Here is an 18,400-nt window from a genome sequence, read left to right as displayed (position 1 = left end):
GTACACCTTTTTTAGATAATGTTACTGTTATTTAAAATATGCTCTGATGTCTTTGGGTCAGACTAATGTTGATGTCCGAAACTTTATTGGACGGATATTATGATCATTTGAATTCAGGGAAAATCTCTCACAAATCGGAAGCGAACGATATTCTGCGGCAAGATAAAAGCCGAGGACTTTTTTCGTACACTTTATTTCCGGTTTTTGCACAGTACCAAGTTGCAGAATTTGGAATTATTTTTTCGGTGACTGACCTTACGTATTTTTAGCCAGTGTTTCTTTTTCTTGCATGCTAACAAAAAAATTCACGAGTCTTAAAAGATGTCAAAATCTCTGTCATTTCGGTTGCAAGTAAGCTCCATAATGGAGATAATGACCAAAACGGCAATAGAAGAAATATGCAAAATTGTAGACAGCGATTTTGCGTTTTTACGACAAGAACTGTCTCGGGTCATGGGTGAAAATACAGTTCTTAAAGACAAAATGCTCTGTTTCGGGAGCGGAAGACATGAAGAAAGCACGCGCAACACAAAGGAAGAAGCGCGCGCTGGCTCCAAAATATATCGCTCTATTTGCGTTCAAACCGAAGATGGTAAATATTTACTCGGTAGTTTTGTTTGAAGATGTTCGCTGGACATTTCTTTCCATGTCCACTACTATGATTGTAATGCATATTTTGCATATGCATATTTTATTCCTTACAGGAGCGCAGCCCTCCATCAAAGGGATCTTTGGAAAGGAGTGGTGCTCCAGTTTGTGGGATCGGAGGAGCGAGTCCAGAGAAGATGAGCTGGCGATCGATGTCGACCTGTACAGCGCGTCGCCTCATAAGGTTCCCTTTAAGTAGTTCACCCCAGAATGAAACTTATGTTTTAGAAGCTGTCCGTTAACAAACTGAATCTATGAGTTTTAAATAATGTCCAAAAGATGTCCATGCTCGCAGTAAGAACTGTAAATCAGACTGCATGCGTTATGCACTGCATGTGTAAAGGAGTAAAATAAAGTTGCAAATGCAAGAATTGCAGTTGTGTTTTAAAGCAGATCCTCAGATAAGACACCAGAAAACAGTGCAATAATCAAAATCCACATTTTAACTGCAACTTTTGTTTACACTTTATTTTAAGGTGTCATTGTTACAATGTAATTATACATTTAAGTACATAGTAATATTAATTAACTACATGTTAATAATTGTTATAACTGGTTAGGATTAGGGTTTGTCTTAGGGTTACTTGCATGTAATTATGCATAAGTTACTGTTTTTATAATAGTAAGTACATGTAACATGCGTAACAAGGACACCTTAAAATAAAGTGTCAACATTTTTAATGGTCCCATGAACTTGACTTATGGAATGACCATAAAAAATTAGCTGTCCTACTGCACCATCTGCCCATTTTTAGGGGTGCGTTTAATTTGACAGTGGGAGATGATACATAATGCAATGAATGTTGACAACATTTAAACATTTTGTACTGTACAATTTTATTTTTTATGGACCCATGAACTTGATGTGTGTGCCACATTTCAATAGCTTTGTCTAGATCAGTGGTTTCCAAACATGTTCTGGAGGCCCTCCACCTCTGCACATTTTGGATGTCTCCCATATTGGAAACACCCAATATGGCATTTGCATTCAGGTCCTCCTGGGAAGTTTGTATTTACAGGTTGGGAAGTTGTAATTACAAAGTTGTTCGTTCACGTGAGCTTGGTTGAAGCAAGATACCAATGTACCATTTCTACATAAAATTCAGCAAGATTTTTGACTTTGAACTTAAAGCACCATTTGATCTTGCAGTCTCTAATAATGAGATGATGAGTTGAATCAGATGTGGAGACATTCAAAATGTGCACAGTAGGGGCCTATAGGACAACTTTGGGAAGCATTGGTCTAGATCAGGGTTTCCAACCACATTCCTGATGTGAAGATTCAGCATGTGACTCTCACAGTGTATTATGGGTATTCTCAAGCCACAGACGTGTGCAGTGTAAATAAGGGGTTAGGGGGGGCTCCAGAAATGTGGTTGAGAACCACAGGTCTAGATCAGCAATTCCCAATCCTGGTCCTGAGGAAACCCTAAAACACTGCACATTTTTGATGTCTCTCTTTGTCTAACACACATATTTGAGGTTTTGGAGTCTTTAGTAAAAGCTGATGAACTGAATGTGTCGGGGGTTCCTCAGGACCAGGATTGCAAATCACTGGTCTAGATCATTTTCAAGGTTGTTGAATATGACTCTGGACTTGTACAAGTTATTTCTACAAAAGAAATAGAAAAACAAAATGTCGTTTTTACATGATCTTTTCATTTTGCCTCATGCAGCACAAAGAACAAGAGTACTCCAACCTGGTCATAATCAAAGAAGAGTGTTTGGAAGTGGACACTTATCCCAATTATACAGGTAATGCTCAAATGTCTAGCAATTAGGCTATTTTAATTATTTTGGATTTGAACTATTTTAAACACTCCGACAGGGAAATCACCCCCAGCTTCAAGAGGACAGCCAACATCTTCTGTATACGAGCCACTGGCAGAGTCAAAAAGTTTTGATGGCCATTTTGCATCTGATGGATTTTCAGAGCTATCGGAAATACAAAACACCTCCTCTGATTCATCAGACAAACACTCTAGGAAAAACTCTATTGATGATGCTGTGGACCAGTTAATAGCACCAATAGAGGATCCATTGGAATTTGATGGTCACTCTATACTCAACCAATTTTCAGTGGAGCACAATGGTGAGTTTTCCTCTGAGGCTCAGGAGGATGAAGAAGCACAGGAAATGCATGAGGATGCCACAACCACGACAGAACATTGCCAAAAGAGAGTCAAGGTACAGAAACCGACAAACAACTTCAGTTGCTATGACGGCGGGAAGGCGTTTCTTCGGCAAAACGCTGCCAAAAAACGTCTCAGAAAACATCGATTTTCAAAGCTGAAACCAAACGAAAAGTTTCGTTGTGAGGTCTGCGGGAGATGTTTCCATTCAAACACCAATCTCTCGGTTCACTATTTGGTCCACACAGGGGAACGGCCCAATAAATGCAGTTTTTGTGGAAAAGGCTTCTCCCAGAAAGGAAATTTACAAGCTCATGAACGCATCCACAGAGGAGAAAGACCTTTTAGTTGTGCCACCTGCGGAAGGAGTTTCACCCAGAAAGTTAGCCTATGTAATCATGAACGCATCCACAGAGGAGAACGACCTTTTACTTGTATAACCTGCGGAAAGGGATTCACCCAGCAAGTCACCCTCAAACAACACCTCATTGTCCATGACAGAACGGCTAAACCTGTCAGGAGGAAACCAAGGAAAAGTCACCGGGATATAAATCATAGCTTTATATAGCACACATTTTTGTTATTTCTCAATTGAGTAGCTGTTTAAAGTGAAATACGAACAGTGGAAATGTGAGGTTCCAGCACCTTAAAAAGAATGTGTGTAATACTGTAGATCGTAGCAGAAATATATAGTCAGGTATGGCTGTGTATTGCTCAGTAATGTAGTTGTTGTCCCACCAACTAATTTGTTTCTTCTGTTAAACCAAAGGCACAGCCTTTATGGTGGTCATTGACATCTGGGCTAAACTTTTAAATGTTTAGAAACAAGTCTCTTCTGCTCACCAAGGCTGCATAAATTTGATGAAAACTCCAGAAATATTGTGAAATATTATTACAATTAACAAAATATATGTAAAAACCTTTTAACTGAGAGTAATAACAAATGTTTCTTGAACCGTAAATCAGCACATCAGAATGTTTTCTGAAGAATCATGTGACACTGAGAATGCTGAAAATTCAGCTTTGCATCACAAGAATTAACTAGAAAAGAGTTATTTTAAATTGTAATAATATTTTAGAATATTACTGTTTTTACTGTATTTTTGATCAAATAAATGCAAAACATTATGACTTTTGAATGGATATAGCTGTTATCTGGATAGAACTTTTGAATATATATACATACATACATACACATACATATATATACATACATACATACATACATACACATATATATATATATATATATATATATATATATAGTCTAAAACAGGGGTGCCCAAACTCAGTCCTGGAGGGCTGGTGTCCTGCAGAGTTTAGCTCCAGATTGCCTCAACACACCTGCAGGGAAGTTTCTAGTGTGCCTAGTAAGAGCTTGATTAGCCGGTTCAGGTGTGTTTAATTAGGGTTGGAGCTAAACTCTGCAGGACACCGGCCCCCCAGGACCGAGTTTGGGCACTCCTGGTCTAGAAGATATAAAACACCACTAGAGGTGAACACATCACTAATTAAGGTTTTACGCTAAAGATTTTTTGTGAATACGGACCTTTTATTTTTTAATTATCATGGTTATATCAGGTTTGGGCCATTAGTGTAAAGCGACAAGTAACACTATTTGATCTTTACGGAAACTGTAATTTCAGTAGTATGTAGTTTGTACAATGCTTCTAGATTCTAGAAGTTTGAGTTGTTCAAGTTCAGATGTCAACTAGATTGCATGTGTAAGCAAACAACAATTACTGTGTATTTTCAACCATGCTGAATAAAAAGTGGTTTGCATGATTTTACTCACTTTATGTCAAGTTTATTAAAGCATGTTTGTTTATCCCTCTGTTCAAATGAATATACACATCTAGATGGTCCTAAATGAAGGTGAACTCAATGCACAGATGCCTCTGTATAACACGTTTCCAAACACTGTCGAAGGACTTACATTTCTGTGAACGAACATGGACATACTCGCAATTTTTAAGGGTTCATATTGCAGAGAAACACACACTCTGCTGTAACAGCAACTTTGATACAGATCAAATTCAGTAATGGTTCACTTCAGCATATACTAGTCTAACCGAAGCACTGGTGTGTATTGAAACCCTGTTTGTACGCGTAGCTTTTACCACACTCTGAGCAGCTATATGGCTTTTCTCCGGTGTGGCTTCGGAGGTGTACGTTTAGAGAGCTCTTTTGAGCAAAGCTCTTTCCACACTCCATGCACGAGTATGGCCTCTCACCAGAATGAGTGCGCTGGTGTATTCGGAGGTACGTTTTTTGAGCAAATCTTTTACCACAAACTGTACAGACGAAAGGTTTTTCTCCGGAGTGCGTTCGCATGTGTGCTTTCAGGTAGGTTAGTTTGTTGAAGGTTCTTCGACAGAATACGCACTCAAACCTTTTCTCTTCTGGAGTACTTGTGTGGTTGTGTGTAGTATGGAAAATTTGCTCTGTTGTACTGTCTCCATGTGTAGAGATCGTTCCATCAAGAGCTTGTTCTTCAGCTGGTGTCTGGTGCACGTTCGATTGGTCATCTGAAGGTACCGTGTATGTAATAAAATCTTCAGAGCTTTGGGCGATACATCTTTCATCACTGGTCACTGCAGGTCCTGCAGTTCAACAAATGACACGAGAACATGTGAATATAATAAAGAGTTGATATCAATTGTTATAAAGTTCTCACTCCACAAACCTCTCAAACTGGAACTTTCATCTTTATCAGGGTTATTTTTACCAGAGTTTTCTTCAAATGTCTCCTCCTTGATCATGATCATATCTGGTTCGTCATCTAGCAAATCTACTGGCTGAAGGACAGAAAGTAAAAGAGAGAACTAGTTAACTGTATTCTGACATTGATTCATCTATATCAGCAGCAGTATGTGAAGCCAACCTCTTCTGCGATGGCTGAAGAGTCCATATGTGTGTCCTCCTGCTCACCAACATTCGACTCCTCGTGTCTCCAGAGGTTCATGCACCATTCCTTTCCAAAGATATTGTCAATTGCAGGACGACGTCCGGCTTCTGTAAGACATGCCTTGTTTTTGGTTACGTCATAATACATAATTTTATTGACCTTGTATATACATCACTATCAACACTTCTGCCTGTAACTTTCTAGTAATCCTGCAGACTTTGATTAGCTTGTTCAGGTGTGTTTGATCAGGGTTGGTGCTAAACTATGCAAGGAAAGTGGACCTCGAGGGCCGTAGTTGAGAACCCCTGAATTGGATGCTACAAAAAGATTACAGTTGTTAGGTTTTTAGGGTAACTTGTACAGGGGTAATATCCTCATGAGAACCAGGTGGGAAAAAATTCTCATGTCATTACATTGTTATAAGATAGCACAAGAAAAAATTGAAAAATTAAATTTTAGAAAAATGATATTTTATTCATGTTATGCTATGTCTTCTGTAGAGGACACCATGACTCAGTAAAAAAGAAAAAAAAAAAAAAGAAAAAAGATGAATAGATATGGAAAGGCAAAAACAATGGGATTTTTTTTTTTTTTTTTTTAAATCACCAATAATTTTTTTAGGATCTTTTTTATAACAAACTTTGTACAAGGATGATTCTCAACTATGTCAACTATAAAGCCTAACAAAATGATTTGATATACCATTTTGCTTTATGCAATATGTGGGTACAATTTCCATGAACTGGTTTTCCCATTAAACTCAATGTTATCTATACACTGTATCAAGAACATTGATATATAATTTATTTTCCTATTCAATTGTTTTGTCGTGTAATAAACATGCTTTTAGTCCTGGTGTCCTCTACAGTGGACAAGTATGAAATTATGTCCTGTTTCATAAGAGGAAGTCTTTTTTTGATTTGAAACCCCATAACATTTTCCTGAGATGTTGATATATGAAAAACAATTAGAAAAATAAGATAATTACAAAATATTATCATATTTCCATAAAGATAGTACAATTTTGTCAGCCATATTTAAAGACCACCGAGAGGGAATGGCCATGGTGGAATTTCCAAACATTTGATATCTCTGAATGTTCTCTTTACAGGACATCCTGTAGGCCATTACAACTGTGACATGTGAGGACTTAAGAGAGAAATACACTAAAATATAATGTCCTCTACAGAGACAAAAACTCCAATAGCTGGGTCTCAGCTCAGGATATGGGGAAAAAGACACAAAAACAACCTGTAATAGTTCACTTCACAGAAGCTGCCGACTAAGTTACTGGATTTAGTAATGAACAGAGGTATTTTGTTTGTGAACGAGGTGAATTAATAAAACATCTTGTTGAAGAACTAACTCGTTTGTAAACTTGGTGATCAGCTGAGACAACAAGGACAGGTAGTAGAACTAAAAAAAACGTTTGTTCAGTTTTTAATAGATATGTATGTATTTTAATAGCCTAAATAAGCCTGTTTTGGTCATGAACGACTCGATCAGTGAATGATTCCTTGACTGACTCGCTCATAGTCAACATAACAGACAAAGCCAGTCACTTGTCACCACCTACTGATTTAGCCTAAAGAAAGAGTCACTGAATTGATTTACTTTGGTGGATGGACTCAAAAAAATCCGGTCATCAATATTAACTAACGTTACTATTTACTACAGAAATAGTCCCCCTGGAGTCAAGTCTAATTCAAGGGCACAATGATAATATAAGGACCGCCCACTGCAGGCTTTAAACCTACAGCATAAATCAAAACATATTCATTTATCGTGCATTATAAGCAAATCACCTGTAAGCCCCTGATGATGGTTGAATGGAGCCTCTGTCCCGTTCATCTTTCCAGAGCTTTTCCGTGCAGACTTCAGTTCATTCTCCAGAAAATGACATTTCTTTTTCAGAGATTCATTTTCGTTTGTACAGCGTGAAATCTCTAATCGCAGAAACAAAGAATTCTCCTCGAAAAGTTTGCTTATTTCAACAGCAGCGGTTTTCGCCAGCATTTCCATTATGGATGTCAGCTGCGTCTGAAAATCCCCAGTATTCATGATGTCCTTTGTTTACTGGATCATTTATCAGGGATGTGAATTGTAAACACCCGTCCTTCGATCTGCCCGTCAACGCTCTAGTCTCTGTCTTGAGCTGCTTTTATATCCTCAACAACATGCAATGGCACTGTATTCAATATATTTCTGAGTATAGAATCATAGCATATCTCGTAGCATTTTGGAGAATAGGATCATGGGATGAATTACCGTACACTACCGTATAGAGAGCTCGCATGAATTTCACTTTTTGCATCGCTTCCAAAACGGTTCTGGCCTATACCTTGGCAACTATGGAAGTCCTGTTCATTTGTATAAGTGTTCCGAATGGAATTAAAAAAACAAAACAAAAAACAACAACAATAAACACACACAAAACGGCCAAAACGTTGTTGCTGGCGCACTCTGAACAAATAGTGAGCGTTGTTGTATAAAACTTAAGTGCTTGCTAGAGTGTCCTGTAGTTGCTCTCTAGTCCACCTTATCTCTTTGATATCTGACAAGAGTCTGTAAGGCTCTTTCACCCAATCATCTGTCAGGCAAGTCGTAGGAAATATCACGCTTCTCCTCAACAAGCCACAGTGATCTATGTAACATTGGTAAGCATAGCTTTGACCATGTTCTGTGGTACAGAAAGTCTTGAAATTCACACAACTAATGAAAAAACTCACCAGATTTCAAATTAGGCTGTGTCCATGTGCAAAACGTCTTCAATAGGTTTGTTTTCCGGGTTGTATCTGTACGTTTAATTGTACTTGTTCATTTAAAAGTACACTGTTTTGATTACAAATTTACATTAAACAATACAAAAATCTGCTGTAATCTAATTTTAGCTATTGTATAAAGTAGTAGCACAACATTATAGTATCACTGTAATCATACTATTCCTTAAACACATTAGTTGATACATTTTTTTATTGTTGCATGAATGACTTAAAGGAACGTAATAAAATATTTATAATACAAACATTCCAGCAACATTCAAATAGAACAGTACAAGTAATAAAGTAAAAAAAAAAAAGAAGGTATCGCAAGGTAAAAAATTGTCACTTAAGTAGTAACCCATCGTAGTAGTAGTAGTAACATTCAGAGCAGGGCTAGGATGATGACAATTCTGAAACACATGAAAAAACTGATTAATGTCAGCTGTTTACTTTCAGAACACCGCTTATAACTCATTACGTGTTTACATTTTAAATTTAATTTTTAAGGGTTTAATCACATACATTTAATAAAAGACAAGTTTTGCTCAAAATTCTATACAAAGATTTTTTTTTACTTCATAAAACTGCTCGCACTTACTTAACTTGTTGTATTCCACTCGAATTCTGAAAGCCTCTGCATAAACGTAGCCACGCGGGTATTAAAGTTTTGGGGTTTCCTTTGGACAGCTGAACCGGTCCTTCGGCTTGTACCTGATTTTGAGGTACATTTAGTCCCCTCAGGATTAATCCTTACAAAAAACCTAAAGAATAGTAATCAATTTTTAAACAAAACATCAATTTTGCTAGGCCTACAACTATGTCAGTCACTGAAACATGGTTTAAAAAGGGTTACAAGAGGTTTGCTATCTTGTATAAGTTGCGGGACACCCTAAACAAGGAGCCATAACCTTGTTTACCTTATCCTATTAAAAAGTAGATAGGAGGGCTCAATTCCTGGAGGGCTGCAGCTCCAAATCACACCTTCTTGGATGTTTCTAGTGATTCTGAAGACCTTGATTAGCTGGATCAGGTGTGTTTGATTAGGGCTGGAGCTAAACTGTGCAGAGCTGTAGCCCTCCATGAATTGAGTTTGAGACCAGTGCACAATGACCAAAGACACACCTCCACCAAAACACACAAACGCACACAGGCAGACCAGAAGCTAACCAGCGACACGACAATAGATCGCATTGGTGAAGGGTTGAATGATTTTATTACTCCTGCTGTCAGATTACTTGATGTCTCATTCGCAGGTAAAAAAATAAAATTAAATTTAAAAAAATTCAGTACAAAGGGCATTTTATTACAATAATAACTTCTTTCTCGCTCGGTCCGAAATACCGTAATGGAACGCACTGATGGCGTATCATGTCTGTGAGAACATTGCTTGGAAATATGCAAATACATACATTGACAGGCAGGTAGGAGAGCCTATCGTAGCATTTCAACCAGCATAACAAAAAATGTTTTTGAACCAAATCACCTACCCTGCCTTTAAATTATTATATTACAATGTGCTGCAAGTCAGTTCACATAGTGAAAGAGTTTCTGGTAAATTATGTATAATTTATCAACAAACCAATAAGCTTAATTGTTAGTTACAGTATTTAATTAGTCACCATGAAATTGCATCCACAAACTAGTTTACTTCCATAAGCTTAAGTATTTCTGATCTAAAAGAGACCAAAAGTAAAATACCAAAAGAAAGGGAGTAAGATAAAAATTTTTAAAATAAATAAAGTCAAACAGGTCGAATGTCCTCAACACTCACCTCTGAATGAGCTCCAGGGTGGCGCTGGCTGACTCCTCATACTCGATATTAAAAATGTAGAAGCACCCAAAGAACACAGACAATGCCGCTGCAAAGTCCAGCTGGTCGTCTATGGAATGTGTTACTCTGCCCTCAATACTGACAAACCACTTGGATGAAGTCAGCAATGTCTCACCTGAAATATGAAAAATGACTATAAATATATGTCCAAGTAAAAAAACCTACCATTTGTAGTGTAGCAATGTCTTACCAAGCATGATGAGCCGGGGCGTTGCCGGTAAGCTATTTTCTTTTTCGATGGACGTCTTGGTGGAGTTTTCCTTGAAAGCAGAACATAAAAACATTTTAACACTCAAGTTGTCAAAATCCCATTCAAAACTTAAGTAGAACTGTAATATTTCATAGTTACTGACATCTGCTAAGATGAACACAGCATTGTCCTTTTCCTTAAAGTATTTCATCATTAACAGGATGGCTGACATGGCAATCCTGGTATTATCTGTTGCATTGGCGTCGTCGATCTCACTCAGCATACTCTGGATCTCTCCGCTCCACTTCAGTCTCTGTCTACTGAAGTAGTTCAGTATTCTCTTGGATTTAACAATAAGAGTTTCGTTAAAGCGGCTTCTGATGTCAATCCCAGTCAGGATTTTAAAGTGCCTGCAGAGGCCTCTTTCGGTGAACAGGAACGGCCAATGCCCCTCAATGTCACTGATGGTAGGAGGGGGGTGTGAGTTGATCATGTGGCGCTGGTAAACATACGTCTGCTGCATTAAGTCATCTACGTTGGACAACTCGGCAGCCTTTGGGCCAGCAGACTGAAAAATCTCTGCCGCAACCTTCCTCTTCATTTCAAGAGATTCTGCCGTCTCTCCTTCTGGGATGGAAGACGGCTGCCAATTGATGCATCCATAACTGTCCACTTTACATCTGACTTTTGTCTTCATGTAGTTGTCCTGTTGTCCAGGTCTTTTTGCTGATGGTCTTCTAGGTCGACGAATCCTATGTTCCATAACATCTCTATTCACATGTTCTACCCTAGTTTTTAGTTGTCTTTGTAAGCAACTGAAGCCATTTCCTAGTTGTTCTCCTTCCTCAGAAATGTCTCCGAATGTCAGGGGATATGTAGACACAATGCTTTGTGCCACTTCCCCACAAGTGGCTAAATTTGGGTTTGGACAGTGGGCTTGCATGGCTGCCACCACGATCCTAACAAACTCCCTTCTCGGTCCTGGTCGAGCTCTCTCTCCAGTGGACGTGGCCTGAGCGAGAGCTGGTGGCATGCGGTTCCAGGGAACCTGGAAACTTCTGACCCAGTTGGACTTGATGAATGAAGGAATGAAGGACTGTTCAGGAAGGGACTCGTTTGATGATAACGGAGTGAGTGTCATCTCGTTAGGCGTTCCATTCACTTGACCATTGGATTCTTGGGAGGGGAAAAAAAAAAAATCATTAAAAAGACATACAGAGAAATTGAAATACGTTGATGGGCACACAAGGTACCTTCTTCAGAGGCCTCAACCATCATTTATCAGTAAATCTTGTACTGATAGTCTCATTCACTAACAAGTGCATGGATTCATATTTATAAATACAGAAAATAATTTAAATAAAAAAATCCACAACACATGCATATGCACATTAATCTGCTCATAAGCTCATTCTAATGTGAATGAATTAAGTATGCTAAATGAGTGACCATGTGCCCAAGGTTAGGTATTTTGCATAAAACACACTCAAAGCATCTCTTTATAAGATATTTCGGCACAATCTTTTGTCTGACATATGACACTTTCTGAAGACACGCTCTCACCTTGGAGCATGTGCAACAAGATTCTCGAGCAGTGCCCAGTGTGTCATCCTTAAAACCATTTCAAACACTTTTTATACACAACCAGATTACAGACCTATGTATATCATTGCTTTTATGAAATATCAATGTGTAAAATTTCGTCTCACACATTCATAGCACCACCCACAGAAGAAGGTTGTGTATGTGTGGTTTTGGTAGTTCCTACATTTTTCCATGAGTTTAGAATACATTTTTGTATCAAAGTTACTGATGAAGCATGATTCTGTTCGTGAAAATGTTTGTACATAGACTTCACACACAAATTTGTGAATACACAATGAGACCCATTGTTTTAATTGCTCTGAATTCTGAATAAATTTAATTAGCATAAATACATTTCTTGAACATCACTGTGTAAATAGACTATCTCTCTAGCTTTGAAGAGAATACAGATGTGGCCTTTGAAAACTTGTGAAATTTACATTTATGCATTTAGCAGACGCTTTTATCCAAAGCGACTTACATTGCATTCAAGTTACAGGTTTTTTTTACATTTTATCAGCTGTATCAGCATTTTATCAAATTTAAAACACAAGATTCAATATTTGATACTTTCATATGATGAAAGTAGTAATATTCTCAAACAAATTCAATGATGAACACTACTTTGTACTTCCACTCCAGTGAACAGGACCCATTTTAGTTTTAGTCCAAAATTCTACACATTTAGGCCTTGTTTACACCTGACATTAAGATGCATCTTTGTCTATACGATCATAAGTGTACAACTAATACAGGCGTAAATGGGGTCTGAAGCTTTCCACCACTTCTAGAGGTAGCTAAAAATGCATTTGACCGAGCTGCTCTCATAGCATAAACTTTAATGTGTTCTAATACGTTTGAAAAGCCACTAAAGACAGGTCTCCTTTTACGTTAAGAAGCAAAATGCATGAGCTTATTACACAATATTGGATCAAAAGATCAGAAAAAGCCCACACATGCACCCGCCCACAGACCGTTCCCTGAAATCAAGAAAGTGGTCGGAAGAGGACAAAAGAGACAGATTAAAACAGCCTGCTTGTTATCTGATCGACCAAAACACATCTTAACACCAGGTGTAAACAGTGCCTTAGAGACCTCATTTGCAATTCATTTGACCTTTTTTTTTTTTTTTTTTTTTTTTTTGTCAAATGGTTGGAAATGGTGGAAAAGAGATGTTTTGAAAAGTGGGAATTAATTACAGGGGGCCCAGAGCTATTGGGGGACCCACAATGTTCCCCCACAAGGACCCCCTTCAACTTTTTGTTGCAGGTTCTGTTAAAAAAAACAAACAGGTACTGTACCACGACCCCAGACAACCTAGAAACATCACTACGTGGAAATGAAAGCAATAGTTAATTTCTGAGCTATTACAGTAGCCTAACATGTTTGAGGTATAGTGCAAAGGCTATAAAAAAAGTGGGAAAGTGAGTCGTTCATTACGGAGAAGTTCATTAAGCCGACCCCTTATCTTCCAGTCATGTGGTGTAGAGTTGGGAAATTTCTGGCAAACTATTTCTGCTATTGCTTTCAGCAGGTTGTTAGGTAGTGCATTTTTTCCTCGGGAGCCATCAAAGTTAACAGTACTTGACCATTCCCTGTAAACCTCCTATGATACTAGACTTTTAAACAGAAGCACAGCAAAACATTCTGGCCTTGGTCTCCCGTCTTTTCCAGTCGATTCTAGGTAGAGTTTTTTCTCTCTCTTCAAGGAAACTGGATTTAAACACGTCACGTAGAATCATCCCCTGATGACCAGAACGGTGAACTTGATGCTGGGAACTTGAAGTTTTTGGAGATTCTGGCAGTTTCAAATCAAACAGAGACGTCGATGAAGAACAATGGGACGAAGTACTGGATGGAGCTGACGTTAAAAACATAGATGTTTGTTCAGATGTTGAAATCACAGTTTGTGGGCTGTGAGTTTGGTCTGTCTGTGATGCTGACCCCACTAAAAGAGCGTGATCAGGATCGGCATTCATTTTCTTGAATGACTGCTGGTACAAAGTACAGGCTGTAGAAGATGAGGCTGCAGACACTTGAAACAACATACAGCTTATGTTGTTCTAAATACAAACAACCAAATTAATGGCCATAAAATGCCTTTCAAATTCACCCTAAAATGGGTATTAAGATTGTTTTAAAAAAAAATGATTCAGTAGCTACATTTACATGCACCCAAGGCTATGTCTACATTAATCCGGATACATTTGAAAATGGCGTTTTCATTTTAAAACACTCTCTGTCCACACTGGTGTCTTCCAAAAGTTTGTCATCCACACTGAAACTTCAGAAAACGTTAAATACGCTCCGGTCACACTTACAATTGTATATCTGATCTAAAATGCAAACAGCAATCGCGAGTAAATTTTCTGTCATCTTTGCAGGACTGTGATATAAAGAGTGTACACACATATCCGTGAACGTGAATAGCACATAACAGGCACAATATTGGTATAAACAGATCTATTGATACAATATGCATCACATGACTGAATCTGCGTCATAATTTACAAAAGCCTCCATTTTCACAGTCCACTACAATGTGAACACAGCATTTTTTTTTTAATCCACTTTAGAGAGCGCTTTCAAAAGCTCTGTTTTCCTTGACAAAAACATTATCTCAGTGTGGACAGAAAGCCAAAACGGAGAGGAAAAAGATGCGTATTCAAACGAAAATATATTAGTGTGGACAAGGCCCAAATAATCCGTTAGCAATCGGATTCTCAATCGGACTGAAAAGACTTGTAAGATATGTAAACACCTTAATGGATCAGATTAAGCTCGATCGGAATGAAATTTCAATAGGATTTGAAGGGGTGGTGTAGACCTCTTCTGATTCAATCGAGAGGACATGTAAACTTGATCAGATTGAAAACCAAAACTTAAAAGTACTGTGCATATGCAATGACAGAGAATTGGCGTAATGATGCATAACGCATGGCACGAGCTGTTGTATTTATAGAATGAAGTGTCATAAATGACAGTCATGTTATTCTAAAATTCTCCTTCCACTCAACGTCTATGAAGTGGAGCAGAAAAACCTCCCATCGATTCTCACTTTATAGGCACAAAGCTTCATGTGCTCGTCGCCTCCTAATTAGGCCCTGAAATAGATAAATATTAAGTCTACTCTTTAAAACAAAGAAAAGAAGCAATAGCAGGAGAATAGTATGTATGAACAGCAGGAAACTGTACATTTCAGCAAAAGATCAAATCTGATATTGAAGCTTGTGGCATATAAATGCGTACATCAACCCGATCACTTTACTTAGCGTTCCTGTAAAAACTACATTCGGAATTATCAAATCACAATTATATTATTTTCCGATTTTAAAAAAGCTGTCCATGTAAATGTAGCTAGTGTCACTTTTACAAGTTTTGCATGTTTTAATAAGTATAATTATTATAACCATCATATAATTCTACCATCTCTTCATGGTTAATGTAGCCACAAATGTGACATTTCAAACAGAATTACAGCACCTGTATTAAGCAAACCACAGATGTGCTTTAAATTTCAAATCAGCAAAGTTTTAAATCCTCGTTTTAGTGCATTGGTTGATTAGGTGGTCCTCCTTTGTTGCTACCAAGAACACATCTTGACAGATTAGCATATACAATGCAAACATATTGTGGTTTTGGACCCAGTTGACTCATTTATTTAACACTGACCACTTATGATGGATCACCCATGGTGCATTTTAAAACCAGGTGTAAATAGGGTAAGATTTGGCATTTTGAACATTCAAAAAGCACAAAACTGTGCTCTGACGACATTGCACACCCCCATTATCACCTCAGAGACAATGACAGACCATCCCCCAATTCTGTGATGAAGACATTAGACATGCATGCACAAGAAATACCTGTAAATCCACTCTAAACCCAGCTGAATTTGAAGGAAGCTTGGCTGACCAAATGTGCCTGTAAGAGTTGGCTTTAAAAACAAAAAGTCTGTCCGACCACTACTGCTGTGTGAAGACACCTGGAGAAAAAATGTGTTTTCAAAGGCCACATCTGCAGGTCAAAGTCTCTCAATTCAGGGACCACGTGGGGCAGTTGTGCAAAAGGGGTAATAAATGTGAACACCCCAATTCTTTAAAGTGGGCATCAAAGTGAAGTGCAAGACACGGCAACACCATACAGTGTGCAACAGTCACTTGTTTTTCAGCCATAAGTTTGTTTCTTACCTCTTTGTTTGATTGTTTTCACAAGTTTTCGACACTGTATTGGATCCAGAAAGTCCTGAAGATCGGACACCTCTACTAGGGAAAGATCCTCTGTCTTCTCCACACCCACCACTAATGAAAGATGATTGACCACATTCTGAAGTTTGTTTAAGTCCAACTCTGGGAGAACTTTTTTGATTTCCTCTTGGACTGCGCCTGTAGGGGGTTGGAAAGATCACACAATGAGGGTAAGTTTCCACAATAAGCTTAAATCAAATGTAACTTACAAATTTACAAATAATAAAAGGTTAAATTTAAACCATCATTTTGGATTTATATTTTTTCAGTTACATCTGTTATTTCCAATGTGTTATACACAACACCTGCCACTTGCATGTTTATTACATTTTTGATTATATATTACTGACAATTTATCATTTTTGTTGGTACTGTAAAGAATACTGCACTCTCCTTTAACATATTTAAATCCATTCTGCACATTTCCACAAAGACAAAACAACCAAAAAAACATCAATGTTATATCTTTCCACAACTTTTGCAGTCTACAACAGCAGGGTTTCATGATGGTACCGCAATTTACTAATCACTTGCTATTCGTTAGCCAATTACATTGTAATCAATAACATAAAATGCACATAGTATCTACACTGTATGTGTATTTGATCATACCTCTGATGAGGTGATGACCAATTAATAAATGAAGTTCTCTCTTTGCATACCTTTCACACTTTGATTATCTTGGTCTTCCTCATTTATTCCTGAAGAGCAATCTTCAAATGCCTCTTCCTTGATCATGATCATGTCCGGTTCTTCTTCAAGCAAGTTTACTGGCTAAAGGGTCGAAAATAAAACAGAACTGGTCATTCTGACATTGTTTTTGAACTCCATATACAGCAGTATGTGAGACCAACCTCTCCTATGATGACAGGAGAGTCCAGATGTGTGTCCTCCTGCTCACCAACATGTGACTCCTCGTGTCTCCAGAGGTTCATGCACCATTCCTTACCAAAGACATGGTCAATTGCTGGACGATGTCCAGTGTCTGTTGAACATGTGGGCATTAGTTGGGTATAGAGTCAGAGGCACCACGTGGCTGCTTGAATCTCCAACTTTAAAATATCAGTCCTTTAGCGCCACTTTTTTTCAGTATATCTACACGTCAATTTGTGCATGTGAAAAGACTTAATATTAAGGTTACCTGTAAGTCCAGAATGGCTTGACTTAGCTTCTGTCCCGTTCATCTTTCCAGAGCTTTTCCGTGCAGACTTCCGTTCATTCTCCAGAAAATGGCATTTCTTTTTCAGAGATTCGTTCTCGCTTGTAAATCGTGTAATCTCTAATCGCAGAAAAGACGCGTTCTCCTCGAAAAGTTTGCTTATTTCCGCAACAGCTGTTTTGGCTAACGTTTCCATTATGGATGTTAGCTGTGTCTGAAATTCGGCGGTATTCATGATGTCCATCTTTTACGGGACACCTTAAAAATATAAACACTCGCCCGGCAGCTCTATTAATGTTTCTACCTCAAACAAACAATGGCGTTGGGTTGCCTTTGGTGTTTATGTAGATAGAAACAAAGCATAGCGTTTAGCAGAAAAGAATCATGGGATGAATTACCGTAAACCACCGTGTAGAGGTACCTTTCTCTTCGATACTTCACCCGGTTTACTTGCTCCTAAAAAAAACCCGTTTAAATCGGCATGAAATGGATGAGATTGAAACGCATTTCCGTGTAAAATGGCTTATCCTAGCTGCAGAAAGTGTGACTGGATGTCAACAGAGAGGAGTATATCACACAAGCACAATTTATTTTAATTTCATTTGAAAGATTATGATGTCACAAGTGTTATTAATTATATATGTCCACCTCACTGATGGGCTTCTTTCACACAACCTACGATTGGATCCGTTGCTGTCTTTTCTACTTTATGTTGACCCTCATGCTGTATGCAGACTGTACAATAAAGAATTGGGTAACATTTGATCTTACATTTACTGTTATAATAATAAATTATGCATAATTGCATGCAAATAACCCTAAACCAAGCCCTATTCATAAGCACATGTAGTTAATTAAAATAAATGTGTAATTACAATGCAACAAATACACCTTTGTAACAAAGAATGGTAATAAGTTGGGCAAGGCACAGTTTGGTTA

At 38.0% G+C, this 18,400-nt stretch overlaps 4 protein-coding genes across 7 annotated transcripts in view; 2 read left to right on the top strand and 2 right to left on the bottom strand.

Annotated features, from left to right (window-relative positions):
* The window catches only part of LOC306869079 (uncharacterized protein), a 409,393-nt gene that overhangs the window by 259,662 nt on the left and 131,331 nt on the right, over nucleotides 1-18,400 (top strand). The gene's annotated exons all lie outside the window — the stretch shown is intronic.
* LOC306865801 (uncharacterized protein) lies at nucleotides 189-3,922 on the top strand. Its single transcript, XM_079410603.1, has 4 exons — nucleotides 189-592; nucleotides 705-832; nucleotides 2,325-2,403; nucleotides 2,477-3,922. Exons 1-4 carry the CDS (start codon nucleotides 322-324, stop codon nucleotides 3,346-3,348), a joined length of 1,350 nt encoding a protein of 449 aa, XP_079266729.1. The 5' UTR covers nucleotides 189-321; the 3' UTR covers nucleotides 3,349-3,922.
* LOC306868691 (uncharacterized protein) lies at nucleotides 4,320-8,244 on the bottom strand. Of its 2 annotated transcripts, none has more exons than XM_079414980.1 (4): nucleotides 7,494-8,244; nucleotides 5,665-5,795; nucleotides 5,467-5,578; nucleotides 4,320-5,383 (listed from the first exon to the last, which is right to left on the bottom strand). In XM_079414980.1, the coding sequence occupies exons 1-4, from the start codon at nucleotides 7,747-7,749 to the stop codon at nucleotides 4,848-4,850; spliced, it is 1,035 nt and encodes a 344-aa protein (XP_079271106.1). In that variant the 5' UTR covers nucleotides 7,750-8,244; the 3' UTR covers nucleotides 4,320-4,847. The 2 variants fall into 2 exon arrangements, with proteins under 2 accessions (XP_079271106.1, XP_079271107.1); XM_079414981.1 differs by having other exon boundaries at nucleotides 4,570-5,383; nucleotides 5,509-5,578.
* Nucleotides 8,473-18,133, bottom strand: LOC306868688 (uncharacterized protein). 3 transcript variants are annotated; one of them, XM_079414976.1, is made up of 9 exons: nucleotides 17,444-18,133; nucleotides 17,157-17,287; nucleotides 16,965-17,076; nucleotides 16,246-16,440; nucleotides 10,635-11,647; nucleotides 10,472-10,541; nucleotides 10,222-10,396; nucleotides 9,049-9,211; nucleotides 8,473-8,860 (listed from the first exon to the last, which is right to left on the bottom strand). In XM_079414976.1, the coding sequence occupies exons 1-8, from the start codon at nucleotides 17,703-17,705 to the stop codon at nucleotides 9,049-9,051; spliced, it is 2,121 nt and encodes a 706-aa protein (XP_079271102.1). In that variant the 5' UTR covers nucleotides 17,706-18,133; the 3' UTR covers nucleotides 8,473-8,860. The 3 variants fall into 3 exon arrangements, 2 of the variants coding, with proteins under 2 accessions (XP_079271102.1, XP_079271103.1); XR_013784119.1 differs by having other exon boundaries at nucleotides 8,646-8,860; nucleotides 9,049-9,161; nucleotides 17,444-17,880; XM_079414977.1 differs by having other exon boundaries at nucleotides 8,646-8,860; nucleotides 17,204-17,287; nucleotides 17,444-17,852.

This window comes from Barbus barbus, assembly GCF_936440315.1.
Source record: "Barbus barbus genome assembly, chromosome: 4".
In the NCBI taxonomy this organism is placed as follows: domain Eukaryota; kingdom Metazoa; phylum Chordata; class Actinopteri; order Cypriniformes; family Cyprinidae; genus Barbus; species Barbus barbus.
Note: the sequence above shows the minus strand (reverse complement) of the source record. Positions and strands in the feature narration are given on the sequence as shown.

What these genes read in the sequence shown, in the direction of transcription:
- LOC306865801 (XM_079410603.1), top strand. Translation starts at nt 322, where the DNA reads ATGTCAAAATCTCTGTCATTTCGGTTGCAAGTAAGCTCCATAATGGAG. An exon ending in TTGCGTTCAAACCGAAGATG is followed by an intron (nt 593 to 704) that starts GTAAATATTTAC and finishes TATTCCTTACAG; the next exon opens with GAGCGCAGCCCTCCATCAAA. An exon ending in ACAGCGCGTCGCCTCATAAG is followed by an intron (nt 833 to 2,324) that starts GTTCCCTTTAAG and finishes TGCCTCATGCAG; the next exon opens with CACAAAGAACAAGAGTACTC.
- LOC306868691 (XM_079414980.1), bottom strand. Translation starts at nt 7,749, where the DNA reads ATGAATACTGGGGATTTTCAGACGCAGCTGACATCCATAATGGAAATG. An exon ending in CCATCATCAGGGGCTTACAG is followed by an intron (nt 5,796 to 7,493) that starts GTGATTTGCTTA and finishes CATGTCTTACAG; the next exon opens with AAGCCGGACGTCGTCCTGCA. An exon ending in CTTCAGCCATCGCAGAAGAG is followed by an intron (nt 5,579 to 5,664) that starts GTTGGCTTCACA and finishes TCTGTCCTTCAG; the next exon opens with CCAGTAGATTTGCTAGATGA.
- LOC306868688 (XM_079414976.1), bottom strand. Translation starts at nt 17,705, where the DNA reads ATGGACATCATGAATACCGCCGAATTTCAGACACAGCTAACATCCATA. An exon ending in AGATAATCAAAGTGTGAAAG is followed by an intron (nt 16,441 to 16,964) that starts GTATGCAAAGAG and finishes AACCCCCTACAG; the next exon opens with GCGCAGTCCAAGAGGAAATC. An exon ending in GAAAACAATCAAACAAAGAG is followed by an intron (nt 11,648 to 16,245) that starts GTAAGAAACAAA and finishes TCCCCTCCCAAG; the next exon opens with AATCCAATGGTCAAGTGAAT.